Source organism: Talpa europaea (genome assembly GCF_964194135.1).
Source record: "Talpa europaea genome assembly, chromosome: 11".
Classification (NCBI taxonomy): Eukaryota; Metazoa; Chordata; class Mammalia; order Eulipotyphla; family Talpidae; genus Talpa; species Talpa europaea.
In genome coordinates this window covers 54211775-54228579 of record NC_140078.1, presented here as the reverse complement: position 1 = coordinate 54228579, position 16805 = coordinate 54211775, and the positions used below count along the sequence as shown (strand labels likewise).

General features: G+C 42.3%; 1 protein-coding gene across 3 annotated transcripts in view; it reads left to right on the top strand.

Annotated features, from left to right (window-relative positions):
• Positions 1-3537: 3537 nt before the first annotated feature.
• Positions 3538-16805, top strand: part of MITF (melanocyte inducing transcription factor) — a gene marked incomplete at both ends in the record, with an annotated part of 210293 nt that continues 197025 nt past the window's right edge. For 2 of the 3 annotated variants that reach the window (XM_084246946.1, XM_084246941.1), the window contains one exon: positions 3544-3647. In XM_084246946.1, coding sequence (XP_084103072.1) covers positions 3544-3647 — 104 coding nt within the window. Of the gene's footprint in view, positions 3648-16805 lie in introns of all 3 variants that reach the window. The other variant, XM_084246942.1, reaches the window with a different exon arrangement.

The window sequence follows — 16805 nt, the reverse complement described above, 5'->3', positions numbered from 1 at the left end:
TAACAATTATAATGTCCACCTATTGTTTTTGTTTTTTTAATATGCTGTCTTCATTGAAATGTAAGACTTTTATTACTTCTTCTTCATCATCTTTTTTGTTTTTTTAGAAGAGTTATCTATTACAGGGTTTAACTATTAAAGAAGGGTGATTATAGGGCCCATATATCAGGTGGCCAGCTTTTCGTTATGCAATTAGTGACATGGCAGTCCTTTGAAATGTGTCCTTTTAAAATAGTGAAAGTTTTTAAGGGTGATTACTCAAAGCATTTTTGATTCTAAGTGACCAAAGCCTAAACTAATATAGTTCTAGCTACAACAAACAAACAGAAAGCCCCCACAAAAATAACAACCTACAAAAACCCTTCTTTTTGGTTCATGTATCCTGGAAATCCAAAAAATATCTGATTTCAGGTATGGTTGTGTCAAGGAATCAAAACTATTATTACACTTTTCTATTTCTGAGATTTGCCTGTTTCTGCTCTCTTTGATTGCAGATCTTATCTCATTTTTTCTCATTTTTTATTAGCTTCCCTATGTGGAAACTAGGGAAACTTAGTTTTAAGTTTCTTTCTCTCCAGCACTTTGCTTCCAAAGTTTAGACAGTCTTCTGCTATAGCAGAAATGTCCCAGGAAGGACTTCTTTTTGTCATGTTAGTGCTCTGTTGAACCCTAGAGGAATCACTGGGACTAAGGAAATGGATTTAGGTCAGGATTAGGTCACTTACCCACTTCTATTGGGTGGCAGATTCCTGAATTAAGAGTAGGATGAACACAAGGAAAGGTGTAGGGAAAAACATAGCAGTGACCTGTGTGTATTTTTGGGAGGTCTCTGCTCAGAGCTCTGCATCCTAGGGCTCGCTCTGGAAGGTCCACAAAGCTGAAGATAAGTCCAGGGGTCTTCATTATCTTTGCAGTTTTTTCTCCTTTAGGTTTGTTTGGTCTCCTAAGTCCAGCAGGTCACATTTGGATAGAATGAATGACATAATGGACTTTTTCATTACAATTCTAAAGATGGTAAGAAACATAATTTTAACATAAACTCCTTATTAGTTTTCAGAGGGTCAATAAACCCAAAACAGAAACAGAATCTTTTTCGTATTTCTATTTTCTGGGAATTCATCCACTGCTTTCCTCACTAAAAAGCTTCTTGACAACACAAGGGTAAAAAGACTCAGGTGATTATCAATAGGGGTACCACTGTGAAATTTGGACAAGAAAGTTTGTCATTATGCAAGATGTATAGTATCTTTATGCCATACTCCTTAAATGGCTCTAATAGCCCCCCCCCCAGTTATTATGATAATCGACCCCTTTTCCCACATTCCAAGCACAGGTTGAGAATCAAGATAAGATAGGTGTCCAGATTGAATGTTCTCTTCATGTTTCACCTTTCCTCTTCTGGCAGAGGTGTAGTCTTTACTTTAACATCTAATTTCTAGAAGTCTATCAAGAATTCTGGGATCTCACAATGAGAAAGGACACAAAAGTCCACTTTTCTCAGGCGTGTTCAGATATTTTGTCATATTTTATTATTATGGTGAAAAACCTAAAAAATATATTTCGGGGATTAATTTTTTAAAGAATTATTTATTTATGCATACAAGAGCTGGGGTACAGGCCAGAGGTGTGGGGAGTGAGAGGATTCACCAGAGACAGAGTGGGGAACAGAACAGTCAGATTGATCAAAGTACACTGCAGAGGGGAGCGGCAGGCGAGTCAGGAGAGGTCTGCTGCGCCACGTGGGTTGCTCCCTGGCTTGCCAGGAATTGAACTCATGCTGCAGTGGCAGCGGATTGCTTCATAGGTTGTGTCTTAACCCTTGCACCACCAGGGAGGCCCTGGGGATTAAATGTTATTAGGGATTTTGGTAATTGCTACTGTAACATTGTGTACATCCGGTCGCCGCCCCCCGCCCCCCAATTGACTTGAGATTCTCAACCCTAAAATCAGTCGTCCCAACTGGAGATCGATGTAAAATTAAAATGTGCAGATGCCCAACTCCTGGGAGATGCCCAACCATTAGTCTAATTTCCTAAGAGTTTTCTCCTAGAATGATCAGTTAGTTTATTACTTCTGAAAGGACAAACTTATAGATGAGATGTTAGTTTGAAAAGAATCTCTTCAAGATCTAATAAATAAAATAATGACTATTTTCCATAATTTTTATAGATTACAAAGTTTTCTCTTGCATTCGACCTTGCAACATCCTAAAATAGGTTTGCTCATCCTCTCTTTTATAAATGAAGAAAATCGAAGTTCTTTTTTAAAAGAAGTTTCTTACATCATTGTTCACTTTTGCGCAATATTTGCTTTCTCCCCTAATGTGTAGTTGTAATCTCCATTAAGTCTCCTTCCACCACAGCAACCTGACCATAACCATAGTCTCTTATGCCCTTCCTTCCCCTGTTTGCGAAAATCGAGGCTTTTAACTCTAATCGCCACCCTCTAGCTCTCTACTGCCTCCCTGATGCCTAAAGACACTTAAAAAAAAAAAAAAAAAAAAAAGGAATGCATCCTACTGAAACCATTCAGAGGGAAGGACTGGAAGTATAAACGTGTCGCGACCGATCTTGTTATTCTCTTACCTGAGTGCCCGAGGCAGGAAGTTGACACTTGTATTATTTATGTACCCCACAACTTTACTTATGAAATATCAGGACAATCTTCTTTGAACTTCCAGCCAACTGAGAAATTAAAAGCAGACAGTGAGCACGCTGTTTTGTAACTTTGTGCTTTTTAATTTAACCGAACCTTTCAAGTGCTGCTTTAGATTAGAAGTGGCTAATTGGACAAAGGGAAAGACCCACTCAGCTGGATGAAGAGTGTTGCAAAAGCCCAGACTGAGTTACAGTAAAGGAACGCATAACACTTTCTACAATAACATCTTAATTACAAAGTGAAGGAAAGTTCCTTCACTCTGTTCCAATCTGAGCACAAGTTGAGATGTCGCAGCAGCGCTGGAAAGCAAAGGAGGTCCTTTCAATTTCAGGGAGACTTAAAGGCTAAAACTTTCTAGTGTCAAAACCCTTTACTATTATTTTTTTTGTAAGAACTTGTGCCCTCGCAAATGTCTGAACCGGGAGAAGGGGTGCCGTAGGAGAGCAGGACAGAGTCCGTTCCTATTAATACAGGAAAGCCAAGTCTGTACCCTTGAAGCGAGTGGGGAGAGAGCAGCGAGAGGAGCTGCTGACATTGACAATGAATCCAAACAGAGTTGCACTAGCTGTGTCCACCACGTTGCCGCTGCTGCCGCCTGGCCTTCTGGGAACTGTAGTTCTTTGGGGGAGCGCTTCCCCTGGCAAGTGCCGAATGCCCCGCCCCGGCCGAACTACAGATCCCAGGCTGCGCAGGCCGCCAGCCCCTCCCGCGCGGGTGCCAGTGTAAACTCACCGCGCCGGGGCGGGCAGCCGCGCGCGGACCAGCGGTCTGAGCTCGGTACTGCGCGGGGGCTCACGGCTCGCGGCACCCAGGCCGGGCTACCTTCCCTCCGCGCGCCGCCTCTCCTCTCACTTTCGAATAGTGGAAGGACAAGAAGCGGGAGCCATGCAGTCGGAGTCGGGTATCGTGCCGGATTTCGAAGTCGGGGAGGAGTTTCACGAAGAGCCCAAAACCTATTACGAACTCAAAAGTCAACCCCTGAAGAGCAGGTGAGTGGTGACAGCTGGAGGGAGGCGCCGCGGGCGGCCGGAGTGCCCCGCGCCTCCCACCCTGGGGCGGGGATTGTCGCCCGCCTGGCTCTAGGACAAGGACCCCGTGCCCTTGCCTCCGGGCAGAGGGCGAGCTGCCCCCCGCACTTGGGGTCCGCGTCCTCCCGTCCCGCGCGCTTCTGAGTGTCTACACCTGCGGGCACTTCGGGTGCTCAGCTGGCTCCCCGGGATCGCCTGCCGGGCCAAGGGGATCCGGGACTGGGGATACCAGCTGCTGAGACCGGGTGGGGGCTGGGGATCGATCAGGCGCAGAGGTGGGGGAGGAGCAGCACCTGGCCGGGACGTTGTCCAGGTGGGAAGAGGGTAGAGGAGTTTCTAGTGAACCCCGTTTTCTGAAGATCCCTGTGGGCTAAGGACTCCGAGAGGGATAGATTGGGGTTGATTGACGCGATGTCCGAGGGAAGCTTTTAGCTGGTCTGTTGGCGCCTCTTAGGAGTCCGGCAGTCCCGCCCCTCAGGGAAAACCCGCCCCTGGCCGCCCCAGGTGAGGGTTTCCTAGGACCCGCCTCTCACCTTTCGGCTGCACTTGAGCTCGGCAGGGGCGGGGCGGGGCGGGGCGGGCGCGGAGGGGCAAGAGGTGGGCGTGCCTCCTTTTTCCTATTTTACTTTGGGAAATGGAGACCCGTTCAAACCCAGGCCTGCTCAGGCGGCGAGACACTTGGGGACTGGAAGGTATTGGGAGTATCCTCTGTTTGTTGGAGGCACGTGTTTAATTCGCTGGGGATTTCAAAACTTTTTACGAGAGGACTGAAGATACTCCCTTGTCTGGTGCCCCACCACTTCCAGTGTCCACTCCCCCACTGCAAACCTCCCCACTGGTCTGTCAGAGTGGGTTGGTGTCTTTTTATCTGCCCTGAGGCCACCCCGATATTTCCATTGTTTACTAAGAGGGAGGTGGTCTTTTGAGGCTGAGATAGTAGGGAAGTGTTATTTCCACCCCTCTCAACTGTAAGCTGAGAGAGGGCTACAACTGGCAGCCTTCAGTGCTTCTGCCCATCTCAAACTTTCCTGCCTACTCTCAGTGCACAGGGCCTGGCTGAATGGGTCTGGCTGGTAGAGAGGGAAAGGATCCTGAAAATGGGGGTGAATGAAGAAGGGCAATTGAAGCAGCAGTGAGGGGGTGTAATCTTTTTTTTCTGGGGTATTCAGGGCTGGTACTTGCTTGAGTGGGAACTGGAGCCACTTCCTTCAGACTGTGTCACACTTAATCCAAGGTAGAGAAGAAAATCTGGGAACAGCACATTTACTGACTGGTTGCTGAAGCAGTCTCTTTGCAGATGCTTCAGGGAGATTGGAAGGAAACCTCTATGCAGTTAGACACATACAACCCGCCTTTGCTTGGTGATTTCTCTTCATAATGGCCGTTTTGTGTATGAGCATAGATTGTGTTTGTTGGGGGTTGGGGGTTTTGAGTAATATTGTGTAAAGGGTATTGTTGGTTATGCTCATTGGGCTTTATCTGCATTTGGTTGAAGGGACCAGTGTTTTACCAAGCAGTCTCAGCTTTTGCTTCTATAAGCAAATGCTTACATGACCAGAAAGAGGGAGAGTGTGTATGTGCATGTGCACACGCATAGCTGGAAAGAAATGAACTAACTGGACTGCTTGGAACATTTTTGATGGTAGCTGATACATAACATTAAATGAGTTTGAGAGTGATGAAAATGCCATCTGCAGAGAAAAACCCAGATGAATGCTTTGAAACTCATGTTGAAAGATTTGGGCCTGTTCTTTTTCCCAGTCGGCAAAATATTAATTGCAAGTGGGGTGAACATTAACAGTAGCTAGCTAGCATGTGTAAGGAAAAATGTGGATAAGTGGGAAGAAAGGGCTTCACACGTTGCAGCTAGAAACAGGTGCAGGACAGAACCGGTATGGAGAGGAAGGCTAAATTAAAAAAGTTGTTGTAAAACTTGTCTGTGGAGCAGACAAGACTTGAAATAAACCAGTTAAATAAAATCTGTGAATAAATATATGGGGATGACAAAATTTCCCTATACTGTTTTCCACAGTTGTCTAACGTATTGTCATCGACATCTGTTGTGTGACTTTAAAAGGGCTACACGTTCAAGTCTTCATCATTTCTTTTTGTCTTAAGTCTTTGTCTCATTTCTTGTACATTGGCTATAAAAAGGTGAAATTGAAAAGCTAAGACTGCTGAAGCCATTTTCTCTCTCAGTTATATTCTCTGGATTGCCTCTTAGAGTTGAAAATATGTCTAGAATTCGCCCACTTGTCACAAGCTCCTCTGCTACCACTTTTGTTCAAACCACCAGCAGTCCTCACTTGGGATATTGGTCTCCTGCCTTTCACCCTCACCTGTTTTCAGTGCATTTTTAACCCGGTAACCATAATGTTCCTGTTAAAACTGATTCTCAACCAGGGGGTGATTGTGACCCTCAGGGGTCATTTTGGCTGTGTGTCTGGGTATCTGAAGTGGGTTTTTGGTTGTAACAATGGAAGAATATTGGTCCTCGCCTCTAGTAAACTGGAAATCAGGGATACTTCCAGATATTCTCTGGTACAAGGGCAGTCCCCTAAATAAAGAATTATCTGGTCCCAAATTGTCAATGGTGTGAAGGTTGAGATACCTTGTGTTAAAGCATGTCATATCTTATAATTCTCTACACAAAGCCCTTCAATGGATTCTAGGTTCAGTAAAACTTAAGATCATTAAAATGTCACAAGGCATCCTATATAGAGTCAAGCTCTGACTTTTTCTCTTGCTGCCACTCTTCTATCTCTCTCTGCTCCAACCAGGCTGGTTTCCTCCTGTTCCTGGAACTCTTAAGTCTTTGTATGTTATACTTGTTGATCCCTCCTGGAGTGCCATTTTGCTTACTCCCCCAACTTCAAGTCTTCCTTTAATGTCACTCCCAAGCTTACCTGGACTATGCTGTTTAAAACTGCTATTCCTCCAAATGCACTGCTTCCTTGCCAGGCTCAATTGTTTCCAAAATACTTACAACCTACTCTATAATTTTTCAGTATATTATGTTTATTACATGTTTTCCACACTAGACTGGAAGTGCCCAAGGAGCAGGGATTTCCTTCTTTTCCTTGTTTGCTGTTGTGTCCCCAGAACCCAGAACAGTGTTTCTTTATAGTGGTGCTGTTATAGAGCAACCCCGATATTAAACAGGTTCCTGGCTGTGGGTCCTCACCCGCACGCTTTAAAGGAACTTATGAATACTCTACCAGAGACACACACACAAAGGTTAATAAAAGGTTTATTTACAAGAGAAAAAAAAATAAGGAAAATGTACAACTCAAAAAAAAAAAATAGGGAAATAAAGTCTTTAATGTGTCCTACCCGATCCGACGACCTGGAAACCCAAAGTCACTCTCAAAACTGGCCGGACGCTGCGAGCTGGTGAAAAGCCCAAAAATGGGGTCCCCCAAAGCCCACTTGTCTGCCTTTTCTATCCACCTGGCTGCTTAACCCCACCCTCAGGTCCCAGCCACCTTCCCTTTGGTGGTGATGGGATTTGGAGTTCCCAGTGTCTTTGGCTTTGACCTGGGGTGGGGGTGGAGTCCACAAAGCCTATATGGAAATAGCTTTGGGACATCCTTTTCCCCCTAACAGTGCCATTGACATTTTGGGCTGGATAACTCTTTGTTGTGGGTCTGTCCTGGGCATTGCAGGATGTTCAGCTGCAGCCCTGGATTCTACCTACCAGTAGCATCCATCCCCCAGTTCTCACAACCAAAATTATCTCCCAGCATTGGCAAAATGTTCATGCAGCAGAATCCCCCCTGTTCAGAATGACTGTCCTAGTGTAGTACGTGACACAATACTGATTTGTTGTTTGAATACCCTCAGGATGAAGTGTTTGGCCTTGGTTTTTGCATTCAATATTGTTTCTTTTAAAATAAGTATCTGCCAGAGTGTTTCTACATTCTTCATCTGTTATAAGCTTAGCTATGCAAGTATTTGTTGAAGACAGACATTTCCTTCCTAAAGCAAACCCACTGACCTTTAGAAATGGAAAACTGTTGGATTTAGATTATGTGAACTCCATTCTGGTCATTTAATTGACAAAATGGTGTCATAGGAAGTCAGGTACTATGAGAAAATGTTCTAATGGATAATTGTTTGCATTTGGTGCCCCCAACAAGGTTTTTGAAACTTTTATGTCTTCTGAGAATGAGCTCTGACTGGTGGGTGGCAGAGGAAAAGTGCTGATGTCAAAGGTGAATCCAGAATTCACAGATCAGAGTCACATCAGGGAGACAAATGTGGAACTGTTGAATGAGCTGCAAGGAGTAGAGGAACACTGCACGGGGTCTTGGGACCTGAAGACAATGACATAAAGCTTCTTTCAGGTTCATGGGCCTTTGGTTTACTTGCTGCTAAATTGTGGTTTTGTAGTTGCTAAGGCCCTTTTCCTGGACAGGCTTCATACTCCTAGTTTCTTCTCAAAATATTAGTGATGCTTTAGACAATGGTTATTTAACTTCCTGCAAATTAGAAATGAGAGCGAAAGTGAGTATTGGCTTCATACAGGCAGGATGGGATGCGGCACTGCTTCCTAGATCTTGACTCATAGAGAGGTGTGTAAAGTGCTCACAGGTTGGTGGTGAATTGAGAAAGACAAGGACTGTTGTGTCATGTGCACACTCACACACATCTTGTGGTCTAAGTCCACTGCTATTTCTCGGATTCTGCAATTTTTTTCTCTTGCCTCCTATTAAAATATGCCTTCTTTTATGAAATGATAATCCATTCTTGGCAAAGCAAAACTTAATTACTTTTTGGTTTATAAACATTTTCTTGATTCTTCTGGTATGTCTAATCTGCAGGTAGCCTCTAACAAAAATGATTAAGATGATTGTTCTGGTATCACTGTCTGTCCCTAACTACCTGGGTGACCTCTTATTTCAGTTTCCTCACCAGGCAGCTGGGGATCTGCTTCCTGAGGTTCTTAGCATTAACTGTAGTAAAGGAATAGTTTGGTGCTTGGCACATAGTGCTCAGGAAATGTTAGCAGATGTTGTTCTTGCAGTTATTTTCTTATTACTTAGTTCTGTCATATCAGAATGTTTTTGTGTTTCTTTGACTCTGGATTTCTTCTGTTAGGCCAATGATATTATGCAATAAAAACACCCCAATTTTTTGCTTTCCTCCTGAGAAATTTCCTCCTGATAAATTTCTGGCATTTGATATTTTTGGTCCAACCCATGACAATTTCTTTCTGCTCCTTTAAAAAAAAGTGGCTTTGGCATCAGAGTATATATAAAAATTCATATTCAGCACCTCCCTATTGAGTCCCAAGTTAATACCAATAAGCAAAACTGACATTTATGTGCATGTACTAGGTACTAGGCCCTGTTTGAATTGTTTGTGCATGTTTTAACGTGGACTTTGCAAAACCTACATGACTTGATAATAAGAAATATAGACATTAATGATATTAATTATAATTTTACAAACAGGTTACACTTCTACAGAACTACTGTATGCTAGGAAGATTCAAAATATTTCACTTGTATTAGCTCAGTTAATTCTCACTTCAATCTAGGGTGTATGTGTTTTTATTACTCATTTTATAGAGAAAGAAACTGTGGCATAGCAAGTAGATAAGTTTGGAGTTAAGCCTAGGCTGCCTCTGGGACCCCACGATCGTCCACTCGTCTGTAGGCACACTCTGCATGATGCCTTCTTGGTCAGTGATGGCTGGTGATCCCCATATTTAGCCTAGGTTCGTAGCAGGCTCTAGGTTTGTGTGTTTACACTTACGACGTTTTCGCAGTGGTGATATCACCTAAAGACCCATTTCTCAGAACATACCCTGTTGTTAAGTGCCACATGCCTGTGTAGTATTGTGTAAAAGGCATGCTCTTGTCCACTGGCCTATGCTGCTGTGTAAGGGGCACTACACAACTATGGGGAATGCCAGGGCGCCTCATGCTGTGTGTTTTCCAAACTCCCAGCAGGAGAGAAGGAAAGAACACATGGATCTGACTAGACTCACAGTACAGAGTGTGATCACATGGGAAGGTAGGATTCAGCAGTGATGAATTAATAGAGAAACTGGGGGGGGGGGGGATTTTATGAACAGATAGGGATATTTGAGTTAACCTTGAGAGTTAAGCAATACTTAAAACGTATTTCTCTACAACATTAAATTAAACATAGGCCCAAACATAGGGTTTTGGCTTGCCTTTTAGACTTCTAATCCGACTTCTAATCTGACTCTTAAATCTTCCTTGTGGTCTGTGGACATGAGGTGGTCGCCGAGAGACTCGGTACACTTAGACTCAGAGGAATCTGTGCTTAAGTGCTGTGTAAAGTGGGGTCAATAGAACTGTCCTCGGGGGTTGGTAGAAGTTTTAAAACAGATAAAATGTGTAAAACTGCTTTGCAGAGTCCCTGCTACATGTTAGTAAGTAGTATCCATTCCTTTGCTATTTCACCTTGATAACCATTTTTTCCCTTCTGGTAACAATAATTAAAACATGTAGAGAATTTGTATCTAAAGCGAAATAGACAAGATTGAGGTGCCCCAACCTGGCAGATGTTCAAAATGAATTATGCAGATTAATTTTATGGTTTGATTAGATGGAAAACTTGATTAAAGTGGGATTCTAAGTGTTGGTTTTGTGTGTTATTGGAGATTTCCTTTTTCCGTGTACTGCTATTTATAGAATTTATTTAAGTGTATGTGTGTGTGTTTTTAATTCCCTTTGAGTTCTGCAGTGCAGTTTGCACAGGCTGATGTTTATATCTGCTCCAGTTGTGCAAGAAGTGGAAAATATCCTTTTTTTAGAACAGGTCACATGTGCTTACTGTCAGGAATAGGACCTCAGTGTAAAAAAATGTATCTTGGGACAAATCAAACTTACTAAATTTCTCTCTCCAACTGCTTTGTTTCAGAACTGGCAGTATTAGGATAAATAATAGGGAAAAAAATCCTTGACTGAATTTTTTTTTGGTCATTTTTCAAGGACAGTAAGCAAGAGTTTCAGTTGTTTTGTGTGTGTACAAAGTACATAAGTATACTTTGCCGCTAGTTTTGTCTCATCAAGTAAATTATAAAAATATGTTTGAGTCAACTCCAAATATGCATTTTTTTGGGGGAAAAAATAATCAAGAAGATAGGTCAAAGATATTAAAGGCAGTCACCATGGGCATGTGGTATTTTCAAGTTTATGAGAAGGTTTTTGCCAGTCTAGTGAACTTTGTTTCTATACTCTAGGACTAAGAATTACAGCAAGTTATGAATTCTGCCTCTTTATTGGGGCAGGTGAGAGAGCCCAGCCCAGGTAGATCTGCAGGCAGGTCTGGATTCTCCATTGAAATATCTTCTCACCTCCTCTCAACCCTTTCCTGAGGATTTAGAGAGGGGGACCAGGTTCCGCATCTCCCTAGTTGGTTGTTAAACATCTTCGGTATTTCTTAGCTTCATCTTTCCCTCTGATCTTTCATGCGTGCCATGAAGACTACGGAAGTACATCTTTCCAGTGTTCATGGGAGATGTCTGCCCTGAGGTTCAGGGCACTGAGACTCTTCTCTTCAGTGGCCAGTGTTTCTGGGACTTCTCACATGTCAGGCACTGCGTGGAGTATATTACAGGTATATTGCAGGTGGCAGCTCTTAGGCAGGTTCCATCCAGGCAGGACATTGGCCCAGGCTAACCTGGCAGGGATGCAGTGCTGTGAGGAAGCAATGGTAGAAAATGCCACAAGGCATTAGGTAATACCTCAGAATCAGGAGACCCTCTTGCCTCCCTAGGGTGCTTCTGAAATGTTCCCCAAACTCTTTAAGCAGAGGTAATATACTTTTGGGGACAGATAGATCTGGGTTTATTTACTTCTTTTCCTTTCCCTTCTTCTTTTCTCTCCCTCCTCACAACAGTTAGTAGGTGCTCATTGTATCAGACTCCATGCTGGCCCTGGGAGGCAAACATAGAACCAGACAGACAGGCTTTGTGCTAGCAAGGTGGCGCTTCCATTTTTGTTCACTAGTAATGAACCGAATAAATGAACGAGATAATTTTTGCTGCTATGAAAATGTAATGGAGTGTTACTGATACATCGTGGCTGGGAAATAAAGGGGCTTTATTAGATTAGATCCTCAGAAATGCTCTCATGAAGGAAGTGACTTGAGGCAAGACCTGAAAGTCTGAAATAGATCTATGAAACTTGTCACTACCACTCACTAACTGTATGACTTGAAAAAGTGACCCCTCCTCTCTGCACCTCAGTTCTCTCTTTTGTCAAATGGGCCAAAGTTTACCTGGCAAGATTGCTGTGAAGATAAAAGGTAATGCATGAAAAGCTGCCACTGTCAGGCTCAACCTCATAGGTGTCCCAGACAGGACTGGTTTGAGGTAATTTGAGGATAATCTATGAATGGTGGAGGAAGAAATACAGACATTACTCTTTCCTGCAAGTGTTTATAACTTGGTCTTCAGTGTTCTCCTAATGTTGAATGAGTCAGAGATTTATGTTTGTCTTTATAAATTTAATCATGGGTTAAAACTAGACATGAGTCTTGGCAATTTTATTATCTGTTTTTTCTTCTGGGATCATCTTACCAGAGTTGTCCCCTTGGTCTTCTAATTGTTGTTGTGTTGAGATCATTCATATCTGCCCATACACACCTCACATTTAACCTTGAGATGATTTTTGGCAGGATTTTGAATTACTCTGGTATAAAGGAGCGGTCCAAGTCATTTGGGATTAAGACATGAAACCAAAGATTGATTTAACAAAATGAACATGTACACAAAAAAATAGTCCATATAGAACTCCTGACTCCTAGTCCTGTGTTTTGACCCTGAGATCACACTTCCTGTCTATACTGATGTGAAAATGTCAGTGTTGGTACACAAATGAAAAAGAAGAAGCCTCTCCCTTTCACGCCCCTCAAGCTTTTGTCAACATTGACATCCCCAGGCAATGGCATGTTTTTAATTCAACTACTTACAAACAATCTTCAAAGTATTCAAATTTCAGTAGCTGTGTTTTTGATTCAAATATCCATGGAGTTGTAACACTCAGAAGGAACAATCTTGGGTTTTTCAGGAACAAATCTTTTAAATCCAAATGCAGGGCCTCCCCGGTGGCGCAGCGGTTGAGCGCTGGGTTGCGAGGCTGCCCGCGGCCTCTGCGGCGCCGGTTCGATCCCCGGCTGCTCCCAGGCCACCGGAGGAGGGTCCCACATGGCCCACATGGCGTGCAGGCCTCTCCTGCCGCCCGCTGCTCCCCTCAGCAGTGTACTTCGGTCCTTCTGCCTGCTCTGCTCCCCGCTCTGACTCTGGTGAATTCTCTCACCCTCCCGCGCTTCTGACTGTACCCAGTGCATGTGTAAACAAAACAAACAAACAAACAAACAAACCAGCAAACAAATAAATAAAGCATGCCTCTATTAATAAATAAATAAATAAATAAATAAATAAATAAAATAAATAAATCCAAATGCAGTGAGTTATAGACCTGGTAGACTCTGTTCTTCTATAAGAAAATTGTGGGCTATTGAGTAGTTTTTCAAAGACTTCTGTGGACTTTGCCTTCCCCAATCCTGCCTCCTCCCTAAAGTGGGATTACTCGCTGAATCAGTTCCATACATTTATCTGTTTTCCATGTGATCAGGGCAGTATAGGATAGTGGCCTTCCTCACTTGTGAGTGCACAGTGATTTTATTTGTAAAACAGATTTTCCTTCTGGGCAGCTTAATTTGCTTTGGTGAAAAAAGGATTTGGCAGAGAAGATTCATTTAGCCTGATGGTGGAAGTTTGCCATGAAATTCTGAAATGACCAATGGATAGAAATGCTATTTTCACTTTGGTAATTTTATTGTAAAGTATTCCTAAATAGTAACTGGTTCTGTGTTTTCCAAACATAGATGTTTGAAATGTATGTTTCTCAAAACCTACATTTTATTTTTATAACTGGAGATTTGAGTTCGGTCAAAGGAAGAGCACATGAAAATCCTAAAGGTGATTTTTGCTATTTATTCATTGCTTAGCACAGTCCTTATAAAGTCTACCAGAAGACCTCAATGGGATGTGACCACATGGTTCATCTTGCACGCATCTGTCTCAGGCAGGTGGAGAGGGTATCTACAACTTTGTCCATGAATGGGAAAGAACTATGGGTGCTTGGATGGTGGGGGTGGGTGGTAACTTCCATCTGAGGAAGTGAGAACCTATTCCCCTACATCACAGACAGTTTTGTAAGCCAATGTTACCTCAATAAAAGAAAACAAAAAAGCAAGTCTATATGAACAGATACACAGAAATGTCATTGGTCAAATAATATCAATTTCATCGCCATGAAAGGGTCTTTTTTTTTTTTTTTTTAGCACTTGGATTTTTTTAGCAAAAGATGGAAAAGTATTATTTCAGGATCAGTTTTTCTCTATTGTGTGCCTGAGCCTGAGTAACCACACAGTTTTATTTTAGAACATTGTTACCTCAGCCAATAGAACCCTTTGCAACTAATTTATAATGCTTTTGGCAGAGAATGGCTATAAATAAACATGAAATAGTACTGATCAGCTAGGGTCACTTCTTTGAAAGGAAGGGGATGGCACCAACTATGCATTCTTGAAAATTCTATTTATTTATTTTTAAAGGAAGAGTTTACAGTAGCTTATGTAAAATAGCCCCTAAACAGAAACAACCCGCATGGTTCCTGGTGACATTCCAAATCAAAGTTTGTCTGTTTGCTTCAAGGAAGTATGCTTGGAGAGTGGTTTATGGGCCACGGGTTTGTGATGCCTTGGACAATCAGAGCATAGACTTTGTGGAACCACTCCTTGCATCATCTTAGCATGGCCATGTATCTACTGGTCTTTAGGTAGATAAACACTAATCATTTATCTGGTAAATGCTAGATGTGTAAATGCTAAATGATGGAATCTTGGAATGCAGTTCTCATGATGCTGATTACACATGGAAGCATTAAATCTTTGTTGATTCAGAAATGAATGAAAAGGTGTGATGGCATTTGCTTGGTCATAGTATCACCATCACTAAAATGCATGATTTAACAGCAGGGGCCAGAATGTTAAGGGCAATTAATTAGGGGTTTCTTTTTGAGTAGTGATCTTGCATGCCATTCTTTTGACTTAGTGTACCCCTTTTTCTTGCTCTTAGATTCATATACCTAGCATCTTTCTAATCAGTTCTAATTGGAAACCTACTTCCCTATTCTAACATAGTTCTTTTAGTGGACACCTTTATTGTGCTTGTATAAACACACTTTTCCAAAGTCTTGTAATAGCCCCTTTCCACATGTTTTCAGCCCATGTGGTTCAGTTTCTCTAGGAGTGGAGAATTTGACACAGGCCCTGCCGTATTTCTTTATCATCGGTATTGGTTTCAGGGAGGTGCACACTGACTAGTGAAAACAAATGCTAAGATTTTGCTCACAGAAACAGGTTCTCCCTTTATTTCCTTGATCTTGGATACATGTAAAACTTGAGCAATAAGCCATACCTTGGAAGCAGAGAAAAACTAAGTCTATATTAGGTTAATGTTAGTAGCTGTAATGCAGTGGCAGGCAATAATCATGAAATAGTTCCAGCTTTCCTCCATGTGGCAAATTAAGAACTGAGGCGCCTTCTGTTTTCTGGTTTTGCCATTGCTGGCTATTCTGACATCTGTGTCCAGCGGTAGAAAGGAAAGAAGAGGAAAAGGCATAGCTAATGCCCCAAAATAGCAGGCATTACTTTTGCTTAAATCTTATTGGCAAGGACTAGTCTCATATCTATATTTGGATGGTGGGTGGGAGCTTGAAAATGTAGACTCCAGCTGAGCAACCACACCTCTATTCAAGGAAAGGGAATGCATTTGGTATATATCACTGCCATGGTCTTTGTAGCAGTGTTTCTACCTCTGGATCAGGTGGTGTCTATCCATGGAAGGGATAGGCCTATCCCCAGATGTTTCTGTTATTTAAGTAAGAAATTCTTTTCTAAGTGAACAAGGCTAATTTGAATTTTCTGCCATGTGAATGGGGACTGACCGAGCTTATGTCTCTAGCTCACCTCTATACAATGCTTCCTATTCTAAGTTCATTGAGCAAAATCACCACCCCACTTCCCAACAGCAGCACATCCACCACTACCCCCTCTTTAGTGCAGTTGTTTTCAAAATGTGATCCCCAGACCAGCAACTTCAGCATCACTTAGAGACTTGTTAGAAATGCAGATTCTTGAATGCTACCCCAGACCTACTGAATCAGAAATTATTGGGGCTAGTTCTGTGTTACAGATGTCTGTGTTTTAACAGGGTGTGCTGATGTACACTCAGGTTTGAGAACCACTGTCCTAATGCTTTTATCATAAATTTTAAGTCTCCATATTGAATTATTCTTATATTGCTGTTTTGGAGTGAAAAATTCCCTAGATTAGAATACATTTAAAAAAATGGGGTGTTGCATATTATGGTCAAGCCAGAAATGATCACTGGGAATTACTCACTGATTGAAAAGAAATAAAAGGAAACTCCCTTTTAGAAAGTTAGCTATCAAGTTGATTTCAGTGAACGAAGTAGGATTCTTGATTGTTTAAATACGATCTCTTAGTGACTTGAAGTTAACTTAGAATTACTAACATAAGAACCCTGGTCCCTGAGCATGATCCCTTCTGGTTCCATCCATGTTGCTGCAAACTGCATGTGTTTATCTTTTTTGAATGCTGAGTAATATTCCATTGTGTATATGTACCACATCTTCTTGATCCAGTCATCTATTTTTGGGCATTTGGGTTGCTTCCATAGCTTAGCTATTGTAAATGGAGCTGCTATAAACATAGGGGTGCAGGTGCCCTTGGGAATTACTGTTTCTGTGTCATTTGGGTAAATACCTAGGAGTGGAATTGCTGGATCATATGGAAGCTCTATGTTTAGTAGTTCAAGAAATCTCCACACAGCTCTCCATAGTGGTTGGACCAGTTTGCACTCCCAGAGAAATAAGTCAGAAAGAAAAAGAAAAATACCGGATGGTCTCACTCATAGCAGGAATTTAGAAAACCTAAATAAGAGACCAGGAAAAAGACTAATCAATACAAAGTAAAAATCAAAATCAACAAGCAACTATAAACCAGAGACACACTACAGGGGTGGGGGAGGGAGGGGTGGGAAAAGGA